The following is a 20,407-nucleotide window of genomic DNA, read 5'->3' on the forward strand; positions in this document are numbered from 1 at the left end:
TATTTCCTGATAAAACAAAAATATTTTTTCTATTTATGTATTTTTTTGAAACTATTGAAGTTTTTAATCAAGTAATAACAAACCTTCATGTTTATTTTTGCTTTCTTTTCTCGTTAGACAGGATGTAAAACTGTTGTTGGTGATGCGTTCTGTTGGTTAATTAGTCATATCCTATGTTTTCCTTAAATTTAAGGAATATTCAGATTTTTTAGTCGCATCTGCTTAAATTAACATTATTATTTATCTGCAAATATTTATTTATTACTTATTTAACTCTATTTTTCTGTTATAGTATTTATTATTCTCTGCCCACATTGTGCTTTTAATTCTGCTTACATTTTTTTTTTAAAAAGCAGTGTTTCTTTTATAAATTATTCTGTGATATTATTTTAATTATGCAACATTTTATGATAAGTTTGTTTAAAAGGATGTATAACTTACTGTTTAACATTATTAAACATAAATGAGTTATATTTATTTGTAACAGTCTTATGTAAAACAATGTTAATTCAATATATACAATTAAAATAACAAACAAAAAAGTGTAAATCATTATTGGGAATTAAGTTTTAGAGAAAGAAATATAGCGAGTTTTTAACATAACCAAAAATTAAATAAGAATGTCAAAAACAAAGTTGTATATGAAGTTACATTTGTAACTGAACAAAGTTATTGATTTTAAATTTTATCTAAAGCAAGTGGGAAGCTAAATCTGTATTAATACAATACAAAAATAATAAGATCTTATAAGTGAATAATTTTCAACTTTGATATAACGATTTGTGAATCATTAGGAAATAATGTTTTCTTGGTAAATCATGAACAAAGTGAGCAGAGGGTAAAATTTCAAAAATCTCTAATTTGATTTTTTTTTAAAAGAAAGGCTTTTTATTATTTAGGTTTGCATTGTTTCAGTTACAACAATGCTTGAAAATTATGCTGAGGATTTTTTTTTCCTTTAAAGCACTATTATTTATGTGTAGGCACTATGTCAAATAAAGTGCTTTCTAAAAACTTTTTTTCATTTTAGTTTTTTTTTTCTCCTTACAAATTACTCTTTTTTATTCTCTCTGTGGCAATATCAAGTAGAACTTTTAGATTTGTCATTAATGAATAAATGAAGTCACACTATTGAATCAAAACTGTTTGTTCAACAACAGTTGTATTTTTAGACCTGTTTTTTTTTGTTGTTTTGTTTGCAGCTCAGAATTTGTTAAACGTACCCATTTTGTTTTATGATCTATTTTTATTATTTGTTTATAAGGGTTTATATTTATTATTTTTATGTATATATAGTTTTATATTTAGTTTTTTATTAAATTTATCTTTCCTTCTAGGATTATAATACCATTTTAGATAGTCAAAAATTTGTAGACTCCCTCACAGAGAATATTATCACTCATGAGTAAGTTAATACAGCAGTTTGTTTCTAAACAGGAAGATTTTTAAAATCAAATTTCGATTTTTGTGTTTTTATATAATTTTGCTTTTCAGCTACGCCTTTTGGATCGGAGATTTAAACTTTCGTCTTGACGACTATACTCAAGAAGAAATAGTTCATTTAATTGAAAAAAAGTCACTTAGTCCACTACTTATAAAGGATCAAGTAAACTGTTTTATATTTTCTACATAAAAAAATTGAATTGCAAGTTTATTTGTAAAGCAATGATTTTTTTTATTTAGTGTGCATTTTCATTAAATTATTTCAATGACAAGTTAACATTTTCTACAATGTAAGCAATTGTATGACTATTTACTTTACTACTTTGTTTTATATAGTATATCCTTGAGCTGTGATGGCTCAGGGGATAGAGCGTGCACCTTCCGATGAGGTGAACCGACTTGCACCTACCACAGTGTTGACGTAACATATCATCAGTGGTAGGCGGATCATGGGTTCGAGTTCCCTTGCCCTCAGGCTAACCGTGGAAGGTTTTCGTAGTTTACCTCTCCATGTAACTCAAATGTGGGTTAGTTCCATCAAAAAGTCCTCCACGAAAGCAAGTTTCCCCCAATACTTGATCCAGGAATTCTCTAGTCTTTTAGATTCGGTACAAAATTACAAGGCTACATAGTTGAACATTGGTAGCCGTAAACCCTATATTGAGTTGGCTGTTCAACAAGGGTTATAAAATAAAATAAAATATAGTATATCCTTATTTCTGAAATACTTTAAAGGGAATTATTATGTAATACTACTTTTATATGATATAACTTCTATATAGTTTGATATAGTAGTCATGTATCTCAAAAGGCTTTCCTGTAAAAAGGAAATAGGTGAAAAAATTTTTGAAGAGCATAAGTTTTTTTAGTTTAATTTATGTTTTCAAATTTTTTTAAAAAATAGATTTAAATTTAAAATTTTTTGTGCCGTTACATTTTTTTTTTAAATGTTCATTCACATGAGGTGACATTTGTTAATGTTTTTATTCTGAGACTTCTCTTTTATGAATGTAACCTATACATTTGCCAACAACTGTTGGAAAATTGGTTCATTTGTGGTTAAACCAAAGTTGAGTTTATCTGATTAATGAATTACATTTAAATGAATTCACAAGCATACTCTATTCATTTTCTAATGTTCAATTGAAACTTGAACTCTTATTTTACTTCAATTTATTTAATAATATTTAACTTTTTTATTTGATGATGAAACTAATGTTTTCTCTGTATATAAATTTATACATTTAAGGAATAAAAAGATGTAATTTAATAAAAACAGGAAATTGCATTTATTGTATTTAAAATTAAAGAAACCAATTGCAATTTTTGAATTAACAACAGCAATTTCAAAGTAAAGAAATTTGCTTTTAACAATTTCTAATTAGCTGAATGCCATTCTGAAAATTATGTATTTTTGCTTTGTAAACTATTTAGTTTCTTAAACACTTCAATTTTGCTTTTCTACTGTTATTAACTTTTATCTTTTATTTTGCAGCTTCGTAAAGTAATGAAACTTGGGCAAGCTTTTTCAGAATTTAATGAAAGTCCTCCATCATTTAGTCCTACCTTTAAATATACCATAGGTGAAGACACATATGATTTATCGTGAGTACTTTTTTTTAAAATATTAATTCAAAACATATTGCTTTTTTTAAGAAACAATTCAGAAAGTGGTATAATTATTATCATTTGCCTTATCACTTAAATATAAAATCTCAAATAGGAACAATTGTTACGAAGCTTAAATGAAATGAGACCAGCAAGGGCTGAATAGCTGAAAAAGGATTCATATGCCTCTGTACATTTCAGCCTTATATTTTTCGTTGACTTTTATCCGACATATAAAATCTTGAGCTTAGGTTTAACAGGAAAAAAAAAAACAAAAAAACTATCAATCTTAGGCATGAGCAGATTCATATTAAAAATCCTGGAGAATATTAACAATATTTTTAGTGCAAGGTGACATGTTTTGTGACTACACTGTCCTAAAAATGTTTGATTTTTTTTTTAAATTAATATACATTTTTTAAAAAAAAATTACTGTCATAACCACATTTTGTGTTAGTACCTTATGCAAAAATTACTTGAATGACCTATTATATATTTGAATAACAAAATATACAGTTGAATAACAAAATATACAGTTGAATATACAGTTTAAATATACAGTTGAACCTCTTTATTACAAATCTCTTAATCTCAAAAACTTCTACATCTCAAAAATTTTAAAAATCCCTACATTTACTGTCTAAAATCTATGTATTTTTCATGTTTATAGCTTAAAAAAAATTTCAAAACCTCCGTTTCTCGAATTTCTAATAATGGAGCATAAATGCTCAAACAACATAACTTTCTTTATCAGTAAAACTCACAGACAGAGATGAATTTCATGAACCCACAAGAAGTAGGAATGAACAGGTTGGGGGTGTTTCTTGGAATTTAAACACGCATAACTAGCTATGAGGGCTTCGCCGCTCTTTCCTTACAAGAATTATCGAAACAAAGAAGGTTGCACATTGAAAAATTATTTTGAGTGTTAAATATATGTTAAAATAATGTTATTTAAATAGATGTATGTGGTATAAATTATTTACAGAAATGCCTGTATTTTTCTACTAAAAACAATTAAAGCACTATAAATAGAATTTCTTAATCAAATTTAATTTTTTAAAGTACCTATATAACTTGGAACCTCTTTATCTCAAATTTTTCACCTTTCCCGTGAGTTTCGAGCTAAACAGGTCCAACTGTACTAAACTTTGGTCTGAAATAAAAAATATATATTTGAAGTTTTTGACAAGACATGTTATCTGGAAAAAGGTGATTGGCATAAACATATTAACTGCAGAAACCATTATGTTGATTTTGTTTATAATTCATACTTGTAGAAGTAGACTTGGACCTGCAGATATGATGCTTATTTTTCTTTTCTAATGTAAACGTGCTATCTGATAAAATGATCAGGGGCAGTCGGTAATGGCGTTGCTCACTACACTGGAGAAGGCCGGGGGTCATGAGTTTGATCCTGGATACCAACTAAACAACCTGTGTGACACAGCAATACAGCAAGCTGCACATTAAATCTGTCTTGGCTGTAAGTTCTATCATTGGATGCAGTGTTTAAATTTGACGAAAGCGGTACAAGCTCAGGCTCCGTCCATATTGTCTGACCAGGGTCAAAATTACGTGGCTTTCCTGCCATGGTTGTTAGAAGATCGAGCTCAGAAAAACGGAATTAAATGCTTGGTCATGGTTGGGTGGTATGTGTGATAAAGTGTACATAAGTATTTAAAAAGTGTTGAACTGCACTAGAAATTCTTTTAAAGTCTCAATTAAATCATATACTCTTTCTTGTTTTTATAGTATCTAAGTATTCGGTTTGGTATCTTCTCTCGATTTTTGATTCTCTAGAGCCTGCAAATCTGTAATTGCCAAAATATAAATGGCTTGTAGTATTATAATAATATTCTATTAAATTTTAATATTCTTAATATTAATGTTCTTTAAATTATAAAATTTTGATACTATCTTGAACTCAACTGAATGCTTAATTTCTTTTTCTTATTGTTCACAACCAAATTATTTCTTAAAAGGTAACTTCTTATGATTTAAATGAGTAATAAAATGTTTCTTGAATAATAAATGTTGAACTCTTTTTTAGTAAACGGAAGCCAGCTTGGACAGATAGAATATTGTTTAGATTTACTCCAGATGCTTATGAAAGCGCCACACTTAGTTTAAAGCAACTGCATTATGATTCACATCAAAATTACATGCAGAGTGATCACAAACCTGTCTCATCCAGCTTCAATATCAAGGTATGCATATACAATGCTTGATTGATTGGTTTTGCTTTTTTGAGTTATTGATTATTTATTCATGTTTGCATGTGTTCAAATCTCTTTTATAACTAGCTGTTCTGTACTAGTCTTTATTTCTTTAGTCAATTGTTGGCGAACTATTATTTTCATTGCTCGTTGTGTATTTAAAATAATTTTCTCTATAAAACAAGAAAAAGTAACTTATCACAACGTCAAACTACAACAAAAGTTAACTTCTATCTGCTATATATTACCAAGCATCAAATAAATTTTCACATATTACATGAACTTCTGTCAGTTGCTGTAATATAATTCTTTTTCGGAAAATCATCTTGGTTTAGTGAAATATATCATTCAAAAATTGGGGAGGATTATGTAAATTTTCAGGCATATAATTGAATAAATGTCAAATAATAACTTAAATTACAATATTCAACCATATAAATTCCGAATTTTAAATTATGTTTAATTTACATTTTATTGATAAATAAAATGTGATGTACTAAGAGTATTTGTGTTGTTTCAAATGTGATGTAACTTGTGAAACCAAATTAAGTTATATATGCATTAGCTCAAAACTGTATTGTGCTTTATATTAGTTAATTTTAAAATTCTTCTTTAAAAAATATCTATAATGCATACATCAGCATTAGGAAACAACAATCTTACTATGCATTTATTTGCAATCATTATAACTGTTTATATCTTATATAATTATCCGTTATCTTATATAATTTTTCAGATTTCAAATTGTTGTAAATAATGTTTGCTTTAAATCTAGAAAACTAATTTCTAAAATGTTCAAAAAAATTGAATGAAATATTTATCTATACTTAAGCATTAGAGAACAACAATACAATTCTAAAATCTACATTTTTTTGATCATTATAATTGTTTATTTTGTTGACATAGCTGCCAACTCTACTGGATTTTCCAGTAGACTACTGGATTTTGCCAGTTTCTCCTGGTCTACTGGTTTAATTAAATTCTCCTGGTTTTTGTACATTTTAGAAAATTCCCTAAGATTGAGTAAATTTCCTTAAAGAATCGCTATTGAAATAGAATTTTTGAATATTTAAATAAGTATTAATAATACATAATGAAGCGATCCTCATTTATAAAAATCATTTCAAAACTTTATTGTTATAAAATGTTCAGTTTATTTTCATTCAGAGCTCTCTTTTCAAATTAATTAAAAAATATCTTAACTTTCTTTGATGAGTTAAATGCCTATTAATATTCAAAATTATGAGTAAACACAATAATTTCAAGTATGTTTCATGTCAATCAAACGTGGAAAATATTGCAGTCTCTCTATTTTGAATACTATAAAGAGCCCTTAAGTTTCCCTTGTGTAAAATATTTAGTACAATATGCAACAATTATCATGAAATTTATATTATTTCGTAAAATCTACTGGATTTTTTCCTATCCATGTTGGCAGCTATGTGTTAAAATTTAATTTCATTACGCACAAGGAATTGATTTTAAAGAATTGTTTTTTCACAGGTTTTCTCTAAACCAGCTGAAAAACGAGTAACATTCTTACCCATAAATGATTGGAAAGTTCATGCAGACAGTATAGCATGGTATACCTTTAGTGAAGGATCTGAACCAAGTATATGGGATTGGATTGGTCTTTACAGGGTATCTATTTATTTAAAATTATTTACACTTTTTATAATCAGGGTGTGTAGCGTTTTAAAAAGTGCTTAAAGGTGCATATTTTGTTTTTTAAAAACCCTTAAAGGTGCTTTTTTCGTTGGGTGTTTTTAAAAAGTGCTTAATTTTCTTTCTTTCTTTTTTTTTTTTTTTTTTTTTTTTTTTTTTTTTTTTTTTTTTTTTTTTTCAAAATTAGATTTTTCCTTTACCATGTTGATTTTTGCTATGAATTGTGCAAAAAGACGCAGTTCGTATTGTTCTATTCAACATTTTCACAATTAATTCAAACCCAATCAATCTACTTCGGCGTATTGTCAGTCTGTAGCATATGAAAACGCCATTCGTTTTTCAAAGTTAAAAATTTAATGATTTTGACAATTGTCAAAAGCAATGCCAAAGGTTTTTTTTTTCTCGACATGACGGTTAAAACAAGATAAAACCATCAATTATCAAAAACTTACCAACCTTGCATGATTATGATATTTTTTTAAAGTGCTTAAAAATATTTTTTGAGTGCTTAAAAGGTGCTTATTTTTTGTTGAATATTTTGGCTACGCACCCTGATAATGCTTTCACTCAGTTTTCTCAGTTTCTTATTTGCCTGGTAGCAGATACACTCCAGGTTGCAATGAGATTCCAGATTGCAAAGAGTACTGCAGATTATTTTTCATCTAAGCTTTATTTTTATTTTTAAAACAGATATTAGCAAATTGGGAGAAATTGCTGAGTTTCTTTCTAACAAAAATTATAAAACAGAATTAAGAGAACACTGTAAAAAATAAAAAGTAAAAAAGACATCTCTGATCTTCTTGCTAGCAAAAATTGTAAAGCTGAATAGAGGAAAAACTGCAAGGAATAAAAAGTAGAGAAAACATATCCAAGCTTGTTTCTAACGAAAATTATAATGCTAAATTGAGAGAAAGCCGCAACGAATTAAAAGTAGAGAAATCACCTTTAAGTATGTTTCTAACGAAAATTATAAAGCTGATTTGAGAGAAAGCCGCAAGAAGTAAAAGTAGAGAAACGTTTTGAAGCATGTTTCTAACAAAAACTATAAAGCTGAATTGAGGAGGAAAAAAACGCTAAGTATAAAAAGTAGGAAAAACATCTCTGAGCATGTTTCAAACAAACTATGAAGCTGACTTGAGAGAACATGCAAAGAACAAAAAGTAATGATTTTTGCCCATTACTTCAATACAGGTTTAACTGTGTAGGGATTTATCCCATTCTTTTTTATCATTGCATGAAGTTCTACTTAAATTTAAAGAACTTAAAATTTTTAGAGATCTTACAGTTTCAAATTTTGTTTTATGTATGTTAGATTAGAATGAATTTTTACAAGAAAGAATTGTGAGATGAGATTAAAATTTTAGATTAGATTAGAATGAATTGTTAGATTAGATTAAAATGGATGAAATGTTAGATTAGAATGAATTCTTAACAAGAATAATCTCTGACTGAGTTGAGGTTGCTGACAGTAGACAACAGTGTCTGCAGACAATAGAATCTGATTAATATACAGACTGGCTGTATCAATCTGTTTGAATTATTTAAGTATCAGCTGTCTACCTTCAAGAAACAGTATGGACACACACACTTTATAGATGTCAGCTGAACAGATTACAAATAAAATATGATAAATCTTCTCATTTACATAATTTTGATGGTGATTACTAAATGACTTTGATAGTGATTATGAAATGACACTGAGCTGTGGTGGCTCAAGGAATAGAGTGTTCACCTCCCAATAAGGTTAGCCAGGTTCAAATCTCAACGGTGGCTGGTCAATACGATTTCTGCTCCTGACTCGCACCAACCACAGTGCTGGCATGTGACTCTTCGGATAATTAATTTAATTCCGTGAATCAATAATTTATATTGAATTAATAGATTTCCCTCTTAATATAAGCAAATGCTTGTTAGTTCCATCAAAAGGGCAAGTTTGTCCCAATGCTTGATCCAGGGGCCTCTTGTCTTCTGGATTGGGTTCAAAATTACAAGGCTATAGAGAACCACAACAATAGCTGTAAACTCGAAATTAGGTTGACTATTCAACACCAGTTATAAAATGTGAAATAAAATAACATGGTGGTTATAAAATAACTTTACTGACCTATGTCTCCTTGGCAAGCATATCATTAAAGAGAATTGAATAAAAATTTGTTTACAAATTTGCATATGTTGTTAAAAATGATTACCCTCCTCTTGTGATTAAAGTGGCGGTGACAGAATTTTTGCATTTTAAAATAGCGGCGCCTACTTTTTTTATGAAAATGTGATCCTTACTGCAAAAAACTCAAAATGTAATTGAAATGGTTATTCTAACATAAAAGACTTTAGGGAGCTAGAGCGCATCATCGGGATTGAATTTGTATTGTTACCCATACCCAGAAATGTCGTAGCATGACGTTAGGGGTGCTTTCCTATTATGATCTGTTTAGAAGCACACAAAGAAACAATTTATAATAGCGAAATTTCTCTAGCGGCGTATAGCGACATTTCATGGTTCCTGAGCAATTTTAATCCTGATGATGTGCTCTAACTCCCTCAGAAGTTTGTCACACTTTTATGCAGCTCCCTTGTTGTATATGACAAATTTTAAACTTGTACATTCAGACAGAAATGGACTGAAAATGTCATTTTAATAAAAACTGTAGCTTGGAGATAGAAATTTGAGGTTGCAAATTTGAAATCAGCAATGTAAAAACATCCAAGATCTGTTAAAAGATCTCATGCAATAGGAAACAAAAAAAAGTTTCCTCTATCTATTTATTTTTAATGCCTTTAAGGCCTGTTTACACGATCCAAGTTCTTGAATCCAAGAAATTGGAGGAATTTCTCTGTCCAAGAACTTTGATGATATCTAAGTTGTTGAATGTCACTGATTGGTCGGAAGGAAAACTTGCGCATGCGCAATGTTCCTATTCAACATTATAAAATAATACTAATAATTTACTAAATAAATTCAAATAAAATCATAATACAAATAAACTATAACAGATCAATTTGTTTGGACTAAAATATATGAAAATAGACAACAAAATGACATAATACGATGCCTGCTTGTTGGCGTCGCAAAATCTAAGACGCTGATTGATTAAGGGAGAAAAAACTTAGATGGAAAGTAGAACATGCTCTACTATCATCCAAGGACTTGGACCAAGTACTTGGATGATTGTTTACACAATCCAAGCTCAAAGCGAAGCAATCTTCCATCAATATCAATCAATCTTCGTCCAAGAACTTGATTCGTCTGAGCAGGCCTTAGTACTGTATTTTATTCCGTTCTCTTGATGGGTGTTCTTTCCAAAGGGTCATGCTGGCAAAGTTATTTAAATTGTTTTTCTCATTTCTGTGTTTCATTTTTTTTTTAATAGTTGTGAAGTAAAAATAGTTATACCATATTGAAATATTTCTTCGAATTTCAAATGGGTCACATTTTTTCTTAATATTATTAGGCTGATTTTACAAGCATTGATGAACATGTTTGTTACATCTGGGCACCAGTGCGTCCGTCAGGTAGTAATCCTCTTCTGCCAGAGTCGGTTGAAAAAAAGGATGAAGAAGAATGTTCTGTTGATGGTGCCGTATGTTCTTCTAGTACTTCAAAACAACACCAGGGTCCCTGGTACAAAGTTGTATTTGCTGATCAAACTCTTCTGATACCTGGGCGATATCGGCTCTTTTATATTAGCTCTGACTTTGATGACATTTTGGGGGTTAGTGAACCCTTTGAAGTAAGTTAAAAGACAATTTATGCTTCAATTTATAAGCTTAACAGGACTATTTTCTTTGCACTCACAGCTTTTTTTTTTCCAATCGCTAGCTTACCTCAAGCATTTGTTGTTGTTATTCAGCATTTAATTTGCTTACACAAATTTTTGCTAATTTTTCTTGACTAATATATATATATATATATGTTCAATAATTGCTAATTTATTTTATATATGTATACTGCTAAGTTATAAAAAAATGCTGTAATTACTTTATTTAATTCTGGCTTGTAACTCATGGGAAATTACTTAAGCTTCTTTTAGTATTTAACTTTGTATTTGTGATATTTTCTTTAACATAGTAATGTAATTCTTGTTTATAAACTTTTACTTGGAAGTGTTTTAAGTCTGTGTGCATATAATACGGCTTTTATTTTAATTGAAATTTAAGTATGTGTATTTTGAGTATAAGTTGCTCATTCTAAGATACTGATTTAGTACCAAAAATAAACGTGCCAAGTTTTGAGTGTAATGTTTAAAAGGAGTAATTTAATTTTAAAATGTAACTAAAGAATAGTGTTAAAATGGAATTTATTAACATAATCCTAATTGGATGATCATTATATCCTTGCTATTATTAATGATGTCATCTTGTTTTGATCCATTATGCTTATAATTATACTTAGAAATTGTTATAACTTCTTAGGCTTATTATAATGTTCTTTTTTAATTAAACTCAAATTTTTCTGAATGTGGTTTTATAATAATTTTTAATTTCTATTTAATTTTAAATCACAACCACTCATTATTTTTTGCAGAAAATAAAATGATTTACAAAATGCTTAGGCTCGAAAGAGTTAAAATTTTATAAATATATATTTATCATTAACTTATTTACGATTGCAATTTTTTTTCTTCTTTCAGTGCTATTATTCTATTTTATCATTCGATATATAGTCTTTTATTCTTCAGTTTATTTGGGTTTTTTCTAATTATTTTTTATGAATTTAACACATTGTAATAGTACTCAAAGTTAATTTAAATTGTGTATTCATATTTATAGAGTTTTCGTACAGTTCTTGATGTTGAAATTTAGAGCTTTGTGCAGAGAAGATATTCAGCAGTTATTGAGAGTCATAACTATTGTGCTTAAATAACTTCGCATTCATTAATTTAGCTGTACAATATCTCCCCTAACTTCTATTGCTTTAATTTTGCATGAAACTAAAGCTGGATGAGGCATTTATATTTTAGAAATTTGTAAAATGGTTTATAAAATCATTTTCCATCTATTATATTTTTAAAGTCCTTATGCAACATTATAAAGAAAAATCAATTGTCTTAAATCACCAAACCTGAAATATAAAGATGATAGTTTAAGTTATATAAGAAATTTATTTTAAATTTGTAACCCTTTTTTAAATTATTGAATCTTAAGTTACTTATCTGTAATATAAAATCTTCATAAGAACCTTTTTTTTAAAAAAAATATATACATATGTAAGCTTATTTTAAATTTCTTAATCGGAAAAATAATTTTCTTGTCAGTTATATAATCTTAATTACAAAACTGTTATTAATTGTTAAAACTGGAAAAGTAGATTAATCTATATAAGCAAACCACTTTTAGTTTATAACTCTATTTTAAATCACCATATCTGAAAAAAATGAAAAGAAGTTGCTTATAAGTGATTTAAGCTTTATATTATTTAAATTGTAACTGTAGTTATGTATTTTTAAACTAAATTGAGAAGCATATGTGATGTGACTATTAAAATTAAGATTAATCTTCTTTTTTTAAAAAAAAATAACTTTAAAAAAAATTACCCACTTGCAATGTCTGTTTTTAGGTACCCCTATATCCCATACCACTCCATGTGAATCTTCCATTCTTGAAAGCAGTGTTTAAAGACATTAAATGACGCTACTCGTGTAAGCTCTTCCAATTTTGTGTTCCATTTATCCATTTATGGTGTCAGATCTTTATTTTTATTTTTTATTTTTAAATGCAGATGTGATTTTAAGGAATGAAATTAGGAGTTGAATTTTCTCATAAATATGGTGATGCTATGTTTTCAATAAGAATAGTTTTTTCATTGAAATATTGCTGGATTTTCGGAATAAATGTCTTAGAGTTATTTTGAATAAAGTCTCAATTCTGTGCTGTATCTTCATGGATACCACAAATTTTTTCCTTAATTTGATTTCCACCTTCATTTTGTAACTTGAATGTTAACATTAACTGGAACATCTTAGTCCCTATTTATCATAATTTCAAATTGATGTTGTTCAATGTTTTGATGAACCGTCAATGAGTACTTTTAGCTCTATTATCTGTTTTCATGGTTGTTTAATCAATGCAAAATCAAACTGATTAATTTAATAGAAGTGTCAAGACTCTTGAAGATTATGACTATATTTTTTTTTTCTAATAAATTATGGTCACACATTGAAATATTATGAAAGGTGTATTGGATAAAATAAAACTATGCAGTACCTTATTTGCTAAAACTAAATCAAAAGGAAATATATGTCTTGTATTTTAATAGCCACATCACTTATGAACCCGTAATATAATTTTCATCTGATTAAACCCGTAAATGATCGGTTAAATTTCAAGAAAACTGTCATAAAATGCCTATTTTTTATACACTTATATTATACAAGTATTTGATTAGTGCTGACATCTAGTTTAAAATAAACTATCTACAATTACCTTAAAAATATCCTAGTACTGCCATCTGGTGTGTAAAATGAGAAATAAAATGTTTTCCAGGCAAAAGAAATGAATTAGTTTTATTCTTATAGACGCGTTAGTACTGAACACTCCAGCCCGGGAATATCACGGGAGCGAGAAATAGAGGGTGAAACCTCCCTCTCTCATTTTTACGGGAGTGAGAAGGAAGGGGTTAATTGGATATGTCTAAACTTCAAAATCAGTCACTAATTACAAGCTATTTACCAATTATTTATTATATATTGCTCTCTGCAAGTGCTAAGGAATATTTATTTGAAGAAAGTCATAAGGGAAATTAGATAGAAAATTAGGGAATTTTTTTCTCCTTAAAAAATAGGAATGGCCTTTTCACCCTTTTTTTAAATTTTTTTTTTTAAATTCTATCTATTAGTTATATAATTTGTTATTCAATCTACTCATTGACTTAATTCTTATTCTTCGTATTATTATTTATTGTTTCAATTTTAAGCTCACGTTTCAAAAGTATAGTGCAACTTTGATATCTTAAATTTTTGAGTAATTAAAAGAAATTGGGACAGAGTTTCTGAATTTGTGGAGGACCAAATATGACTTGTTATATTCTATCTTATTTCAAAAAGTAATATTATAAAATTGATAGCTGCCAACTTTGCTGGATTTTTCCAGTTTAAGTTACTTCCTCGTGTAATAAAAAATTCTCTAAAACTGGGAAAGTTTCTAAAACGATCCATTCCAAAAGCTAAATAATGTAGTAAACCTAAATTATAGTAATAAATTTGATGTTTTTCTTTTGTTTAAATATTTAAATCTTCTATCGTTCTAGAACAATATTTAAAATAAAAAATATGTTATAATCATTTATAATGTGAGTTAAATGCCTATTACAATACCAAATATTATGTCGCGTGTATATTTTTCTCAAAATATTTTTTCTGAACTATTTTGAAATTATTTAAGGAATATTTTTTCACTTTCTAAAATAAATTAATTACTCATAACTATTCAAAATTATAAAATTAAACTGTAATAAACATTATAAAACATTTTATATTCTTAATCCAAAGTAATGTTAATCATAAATTCAAAATATTGCTGCCAATTTAAATTTATGGTAAGCATGGATATTGACTATTAAAATCTCTGAATCCCATTCTATTTGAAATAATTTAAATACTTAGTAGTTAGCAGGAAACTTATACTATATCATAATATCTACCACATTTTTTGGTGTTACAAATTTGGGAAAAATCACAATTTTTTTGAAAATTCAGATTTTTAAATTAGATGATAGATTTTTTGGAAATGTTTTCCAATTCTGAAAAGAAATGGCCATTAAAATAATATGTTAGCATACCATAAGGAATGACATGTTAGCATACTATAAGGAATGACAATTATGATTTGCTCATTCTTAGCTGCCACAAAGTTATAACATATCTTTTAACTTTTTTTTTTATAAATTGTAAAATTAATGAAATTTAGAAATAAAATAACAGTTTAAAACATAATACTATGTAACCAATCGAAACTGATATTTCACCATGTCAGATATTTATAATAATAAAAGAAAATTCATAAAAGGTATTATTTCAAATGCTTGATATGTATCTATACAATCAAACTCACTTATAATTTGTGGGAAGTGACCTCAATGCTTGATTGTAACAACTAAGTTCATGTAAAAAACAGGTTTGTGAAAAATCATAAAAGTTAATACATGCTTACTAAATTATAAATATAAAATAATTTTTTTTTTCTTTCATTTCTGAATAGTACAAAATTAGTCAGTTAATTTGCTATAAACTGCCTTATTGCCCAAAATTGGCCTGGAAATTATAGTCCAAACTCCAAAAAAGAATATCTCCAAGAAGTGATGAGCTGAACTGAAGGGGTAGAATTATGGAAAAATTTTATAAATCTTAAAATGTTGCTCTCTTAAACCAGGTTTTGCTTGTAAAAGCGAGCCAGCCATGTTCCAAAAAGACTTAACATTGTACCATCCAAAAAAAAAAATTTGTATCCCTTAAGAAACGATAAATCCATATTTTTACCATATTTTTGTGTTGATTTTTTAATATAATTTTTAATTTTTCACAAATTATGTCTAAATTTTCCCAAAATGGGTACGTCTCAGAAAAACCTAGACAGTCCCCTGGTAGATGTATATATTTTTTAGAGTGGGGAAACTTGTTTAAGTTATCAAAGTTGCATTCAATATTGATTTGGATTATTTTCTGATCGCTAAAAATTTTCATTTATTTATTTCTTTATTTTATTCTGTCATTTATTTTTGCTTATGTAGTATATTTTAAATCCCACTGCTTTTTTTAACAACTTTTAGCATCTAACACATTGCCTAATTTCTCAACAATTTTATTACTTTTGTTCCCATTCTAATTATTTCAACTTCTAACACAGTACAAACCCTCTGTTGAGTCCCATTCTAATGCTGGTGGTGCATTTCATGGTGATGGTCTTTTAGGTGGTGATGTTTACCTTCTAACTTCAGTTGCTATCGCAATGATTGCAATGCTTGTTGTTATGCTTAGTTGTCACAACTTTAGCTTCCTAAATTATTCAGATTTTTGAACAAGACTGACGGAAGAAAATTTCTGAACTGGGAGTTGATTGAAACTCTGACTGCCAACTCGAAGTCTACTGAACATATATCCAAAAAATTTGGTGATGTTAAATGAAACGTTGCAATAAATATTTATGTGTGTAAGAATGCAATTTATTATTATTTTTGTGATTGTATGATATACTCTTATATTTAATGTTAAACAACCATTTGACTTTGATCAAAACCAAATGCTTGATTTAACAAATTTTATTTTACTTTATATAAATTTTATAAATTGTCTAGTTTTTGCTATTGTGTTTAACTTTTTAACTTAACTTCTCAAACAAAATATACACATAAGCAATAAATATTTTAAGCATTATAGATATAAAAAAAAATGTTTGGCAAAAAAAATTTATGTATTTTTGTTCTTTTAAGTGATTTGGTTTTTGTAATTGTATTTAATATTGTAAATATTAACTTCTCAAACAAAATATATGTTCAATAATGACAAAATTTTCCTTCTTAAATAAAATAAACATACAAATTTTCACCTACTCGCGTTTTTCTGTTGGTCCTTTAAACCAACATTATATATATATTTACTAATCTAGAGGATATTAGAAAGCTATTATGTTCACTTCAATTTCATTATTCAAAAACAAAGCTACATAAACACAAGAGTAGATAAAATTATTTATCCCATTATTAAAAATGTAAACATAATTTAATTAGTCTCGGCTATGTTCTGCTATTTCTAAGATGGATAAGTTGTATCATCCTAATTTAATTTGGTACAATAATTATTTTAGTAGCTAATCTATTTTAGTAACTAATATTGTTATTTGTTTTTTGTTAAAAAGCATATTCTTAATTTATTGTGTCTCTTTTTCTATTAATTCTTCATGTAATTTGTGTATGTACTTTTTCATTTTGATGTATTTTTATTATATACATATCAATTAAATATTCCTCATCTTAAATACATAGAAGATCACATCATGGATATTAGAGATGAGAGAGGTTCAGCCTGGGTCTGCTGCGGGTTTGTTTGCTGAAAGAAGTTTTTAGGTTCTTTTAATACTTTTAATAAACTTTTTTAATACTTTAAAACAAACATTTGGTGCAGTTATTAATTATAAAATTTATTAATTTTGATAAAAGGGTATTAATGACTAATTTTCTTGTTTAGTCAGCATTGGCCTAATAGCGAGACCACAAAATTCTGTCGTTATCCAGCATAATTTTTGGCTCTATGTGATCCTATGTATCTCTGACTTGGGTGGGCTCGGATTAAAATTCTTCAGGCTTGAACCTTCAAAAGGAAGCCCAAACTCATCTCTGATAGATATACATAATTATATATTATTTATTTTTCAGCCAGTTATCATATTACTTCATTTTCATTCTAGACTTCATGAATGACTAATATAAAGACTTAAGGTCCTACTCTTTTTTGTTTATATTTAAAATTATTTACTATTAGAAACTTAAACCTGTTTACTTACTGCACAGTACTTAAATGTACTATATTTGATTTTAACCTTATTTTGAAGCATTCCAATCATTATTTTTGTTTTACTTTATTCATGACAGAATTTTAAAAAAGGTGGAAAAATTTTTGCAACACAATAGTGATAATACTCTTATTTGTAGTGCATAACTTATTGAATAAAATCTTATAATTTAAACGTAATCTTTAGATCATAAAATTGGTTTCATTTTATTGTAATAAAAATTTGTATCAAGGATGTTAATTTTTTCGTTAATATCTTTCTTCATCTGTAGTTACAAAATATTTTAGTTAAGAACAAAACAATATTTATATTAAACAATTTTATTTTTAAATGTGTTTAGTTTTGTTCGTAGTTTCTAAAGCTGTAAAAAAATATAAAATATATTTCATTGTTATGAGAATATTATATCTTTTAATGATTATTTTTGAATAATCAGACATTGTATAATACTACATAATCATAAACACAATTCATTGTAACAGTTTTTAGTACCTGTAACAATAAAATGTGTTAGTACGTTCATTGTAGCAGTTATTGAAAACTCATTTTTAGTACAAAACCTATATTTAACAATGGGTCGGGAGCACTTTTATATTTTTATGAATACATTGTTTTGACTAGAATGTTCACTTACTTGAAATTATTAAACACTTTACTTAAAGTTTTTTTTTTTTTTTCTTATAAAAATAATTCTGTAATGAGAATATTTACATAGTTTTTGAAAGTGAATGTTCGATTCAATAAAAACTTCATAACACTGAATTTGTAACTTCGGTATCAGAACACTGAAATTGTGCAATTTAATTTGTTTTAAAAAATGCATGAATTATTTTCAAATTTTAGTGCAGATCGCATTTTTTGTTGCAGATTTTTTAACCTTTTGTACATTATTCATAACTTGGTGTTATAACTATTTTGATGAGGCTTTGTAATATTAAAATATAACTTTAATTATTTGAAATATATTTCTTGTTTAGATAAACTAAAAGAGTAAAAAAAGCAGTTTTTATCACTTGCATTGTAGATTCTTGTTACCTCTCTCTTTTGTATTGAACTACAATTTTAATTTTTTTAAAGAACACATTAGTTTTTACTTAATAATTTTCTTAAAGAACACATTAAGAAAATTATTAAGTAAAAACTAATGTGTTCTTTAAGAAAATTATTAAGTAAAAACTAAAGAACTCATTAATTTTTGCTTAATAATTTTCTTAAAGAACGCATTAGTTTTTACTTAATAATTTTTTTAAAGAACACATTAGTTTTTACTTAATTATTTTGTTTCATATTTTGTTTTCTTTTTTCTTTCCCCCTAAATTCTTCACAGTTTTTTGCTTATTATAATACTGTGCCAAATGTATATTTAGCATTAGTGCTATTCTGATTACAATGCTATTTTGTCCTTATTTATTAATTTTCTATCTTTATTAAATGTTCTTATTTAAATGCTATTTTGATATAAATTTATTTTTTCTAATCTTTCTCCTAATCCTATTTATTAATATAGCACTGCCATAGTTAAAAGATTTTTTTAAAGATTATTATGAAAATACCTGTGTATAAGTAATTAAAATTACTTTGTAACTATACGGTGATGCTAATCTGTGAATTTGCTGATATTTATAAGGTGAAAGTTATAGATCTGAAAGATCTGTTAATCAGTATTTTTTTGCAAGTTGACTAGTTATTGCAAAACAATTTTTTAAAAATTGTGAAAATAAGTATGTTAATCATTAATAGAAAAAAGGTTTACTGTTTTAGCGTTAAAAAAATATGTTCTAAGTTTTATCACAATTTTTAAAGAAATATATCATAGTTTTTATATTAATTCTTATTTCCCTTATTATTATATGTAAAGAATATTGAATCAGTGTTAAAATTTTGAAAATAAAACTTAAGTGCTTTTTGAGAATGTTGTACATGGAGCAAATTGAGTTTGCAATTTTTTGACATCTACTAAAAATTGCAGTAATAAAATGTTGTTGTGATTTTTTAAAAGTTTAAAGTGATTGAGTAAAGTTGAACTAATTGTGCCTTTCCCTAAAAATATGTCTAATAAAAAAAATATATTTGCTGTACTTAATGTATGTGTATGTGTTTGTAGATATTGAAAATTAGAAATGTTTAAATTTTTTTAAATGTTCATATTTTATTACAAAAGCTGTGCGCAAAGAATTCTAGCGATTTCTTATATATATGTGACTGAACTACTTATTAGTAATAACATTTATACGAACATTTAACAATAATGAGCTACCTATTAAATTTTAATCATTTATAAAATAAAAATGTATTGTGTATTAATTTAATTATTGTTTCAAGACTAGCATATTTGTATAGATATATACATAAAGAAAATTTGAGATTTAACCATAAATTATGTTTAATAACTTTCTAAATGCTATTATTTTAAATTTTTATCTCATCAATTACAATATGTATTAAATATTATTAGTTTCCATATTAACAGATCTGTTTAATAGTTAAAAAGTGTATATAGTTAAATTATTATTATTGTTACCAGACTAGAAGATTTGTTATAAAGGACTGTTAATGTTGAATGTCAAATGTAATAATCTGCTGTTGTCTAAAGATTAAAATCTTTGTCTTTGGGAATTATATTATTTGTAAAATTATGAAAACAAAATCAGTGGCAGTGATAAGGTAAATTATTGTATTTAAATGTGTCTTGTAATTTATTATACTCTTCTATTAAAGTATTTTTGTAAATAAGTGAGATTTGTTCTCAGTTTTGGTTTTGTCCCTCATTTCAATTTGACTAATTAAACTTAATATCTTAAAGTTTATTATTCTTAACTGTTTTTAATTTTTTTTATTAATATACAAATTAACAGGAATAATTAATTTAATATGAAGAAACTTATTTTTATTATTTTTTTAATTAGATATTTATCCTGAAACTTAAACCGTACTCTTTGTGAGCAAAAGTCATTTTTCATTTAGGAATTTTG

The 20,407-nt window shown here is 26.7% G+C and overlaps 1 protein-coding gene across 9 annotated transcripts in view; it reads left to right on the forward strand.

Moving 5' to 3' along the window:
• The window catches only part of LOC107438197 (phosphatidylinositol 4,5-bisphosphate 5-phosphatase A), a 29,535-nt gene extending 11,578 nt beyond the window's left edge, over window positions 1–17,957 (forward strand). For 3 of the 9 annotated variants that reach the window (XM_016050416.3, XM_016050418.4, XM_016050417.3), the window contains exons 7-13: window positions 1,338–1,405; window positions 1,495–1,606; window positions 2,939–3,048; window positions 5,105–5,261; window positions 6,774–6,911; window positions 10,385–10,663; window positions 15,774–16,080. In XM_016050416.3, coding sequence (XP_015905902.1) covers window positions 1,338–1,405; window positions 1,495–1,606; window positions 2,939–3,048; window positions 5,105–5,261; window positions 6,774–6,911; window positions 10,385–10,663; window positions 15,774–15,944 — 1,035 coding nt within the window. In that variant the 3' untranslated portion in view covers window positions 15,945–16,080. Of the gene's footprint in view, window positions 1–1,337; window positions 1,406–1,494; window positions 1,607–2,938; window positions 3,049–5,104; window positions 5,262–6,773; window positions 6,912–10,384; window positions 11,151–11,702; window positions 12,463–12,489; window positions 12,808–15,773 lie in introns of those variants that run through there. The other 6 variants (XM_016050420.3, XM_016050421.3, XM_043052992.2 and 3 more) reach the window with 6 other exon arrangements.
• Window positions 17,958–20,407: the final 2,450 nt, after the last annotated feature.

This window comes from Parasteatoda tepidariorum, chromosome 5 (assembly GCF_043381705.1).
Source record: "Parasteatoda tepidariorum isolate YZ-2023 chromosome 5, CAS_Ptep_4.0, whole genome shotgun sequence".
Taxonomy (NCBI): domain Eukaryota; kingdom Metazoa; phylum Arthropoda; class Arachnida; order Araneae; family Theridiidae; genus Parasteatoda; species Parasteatoda tepidariorum.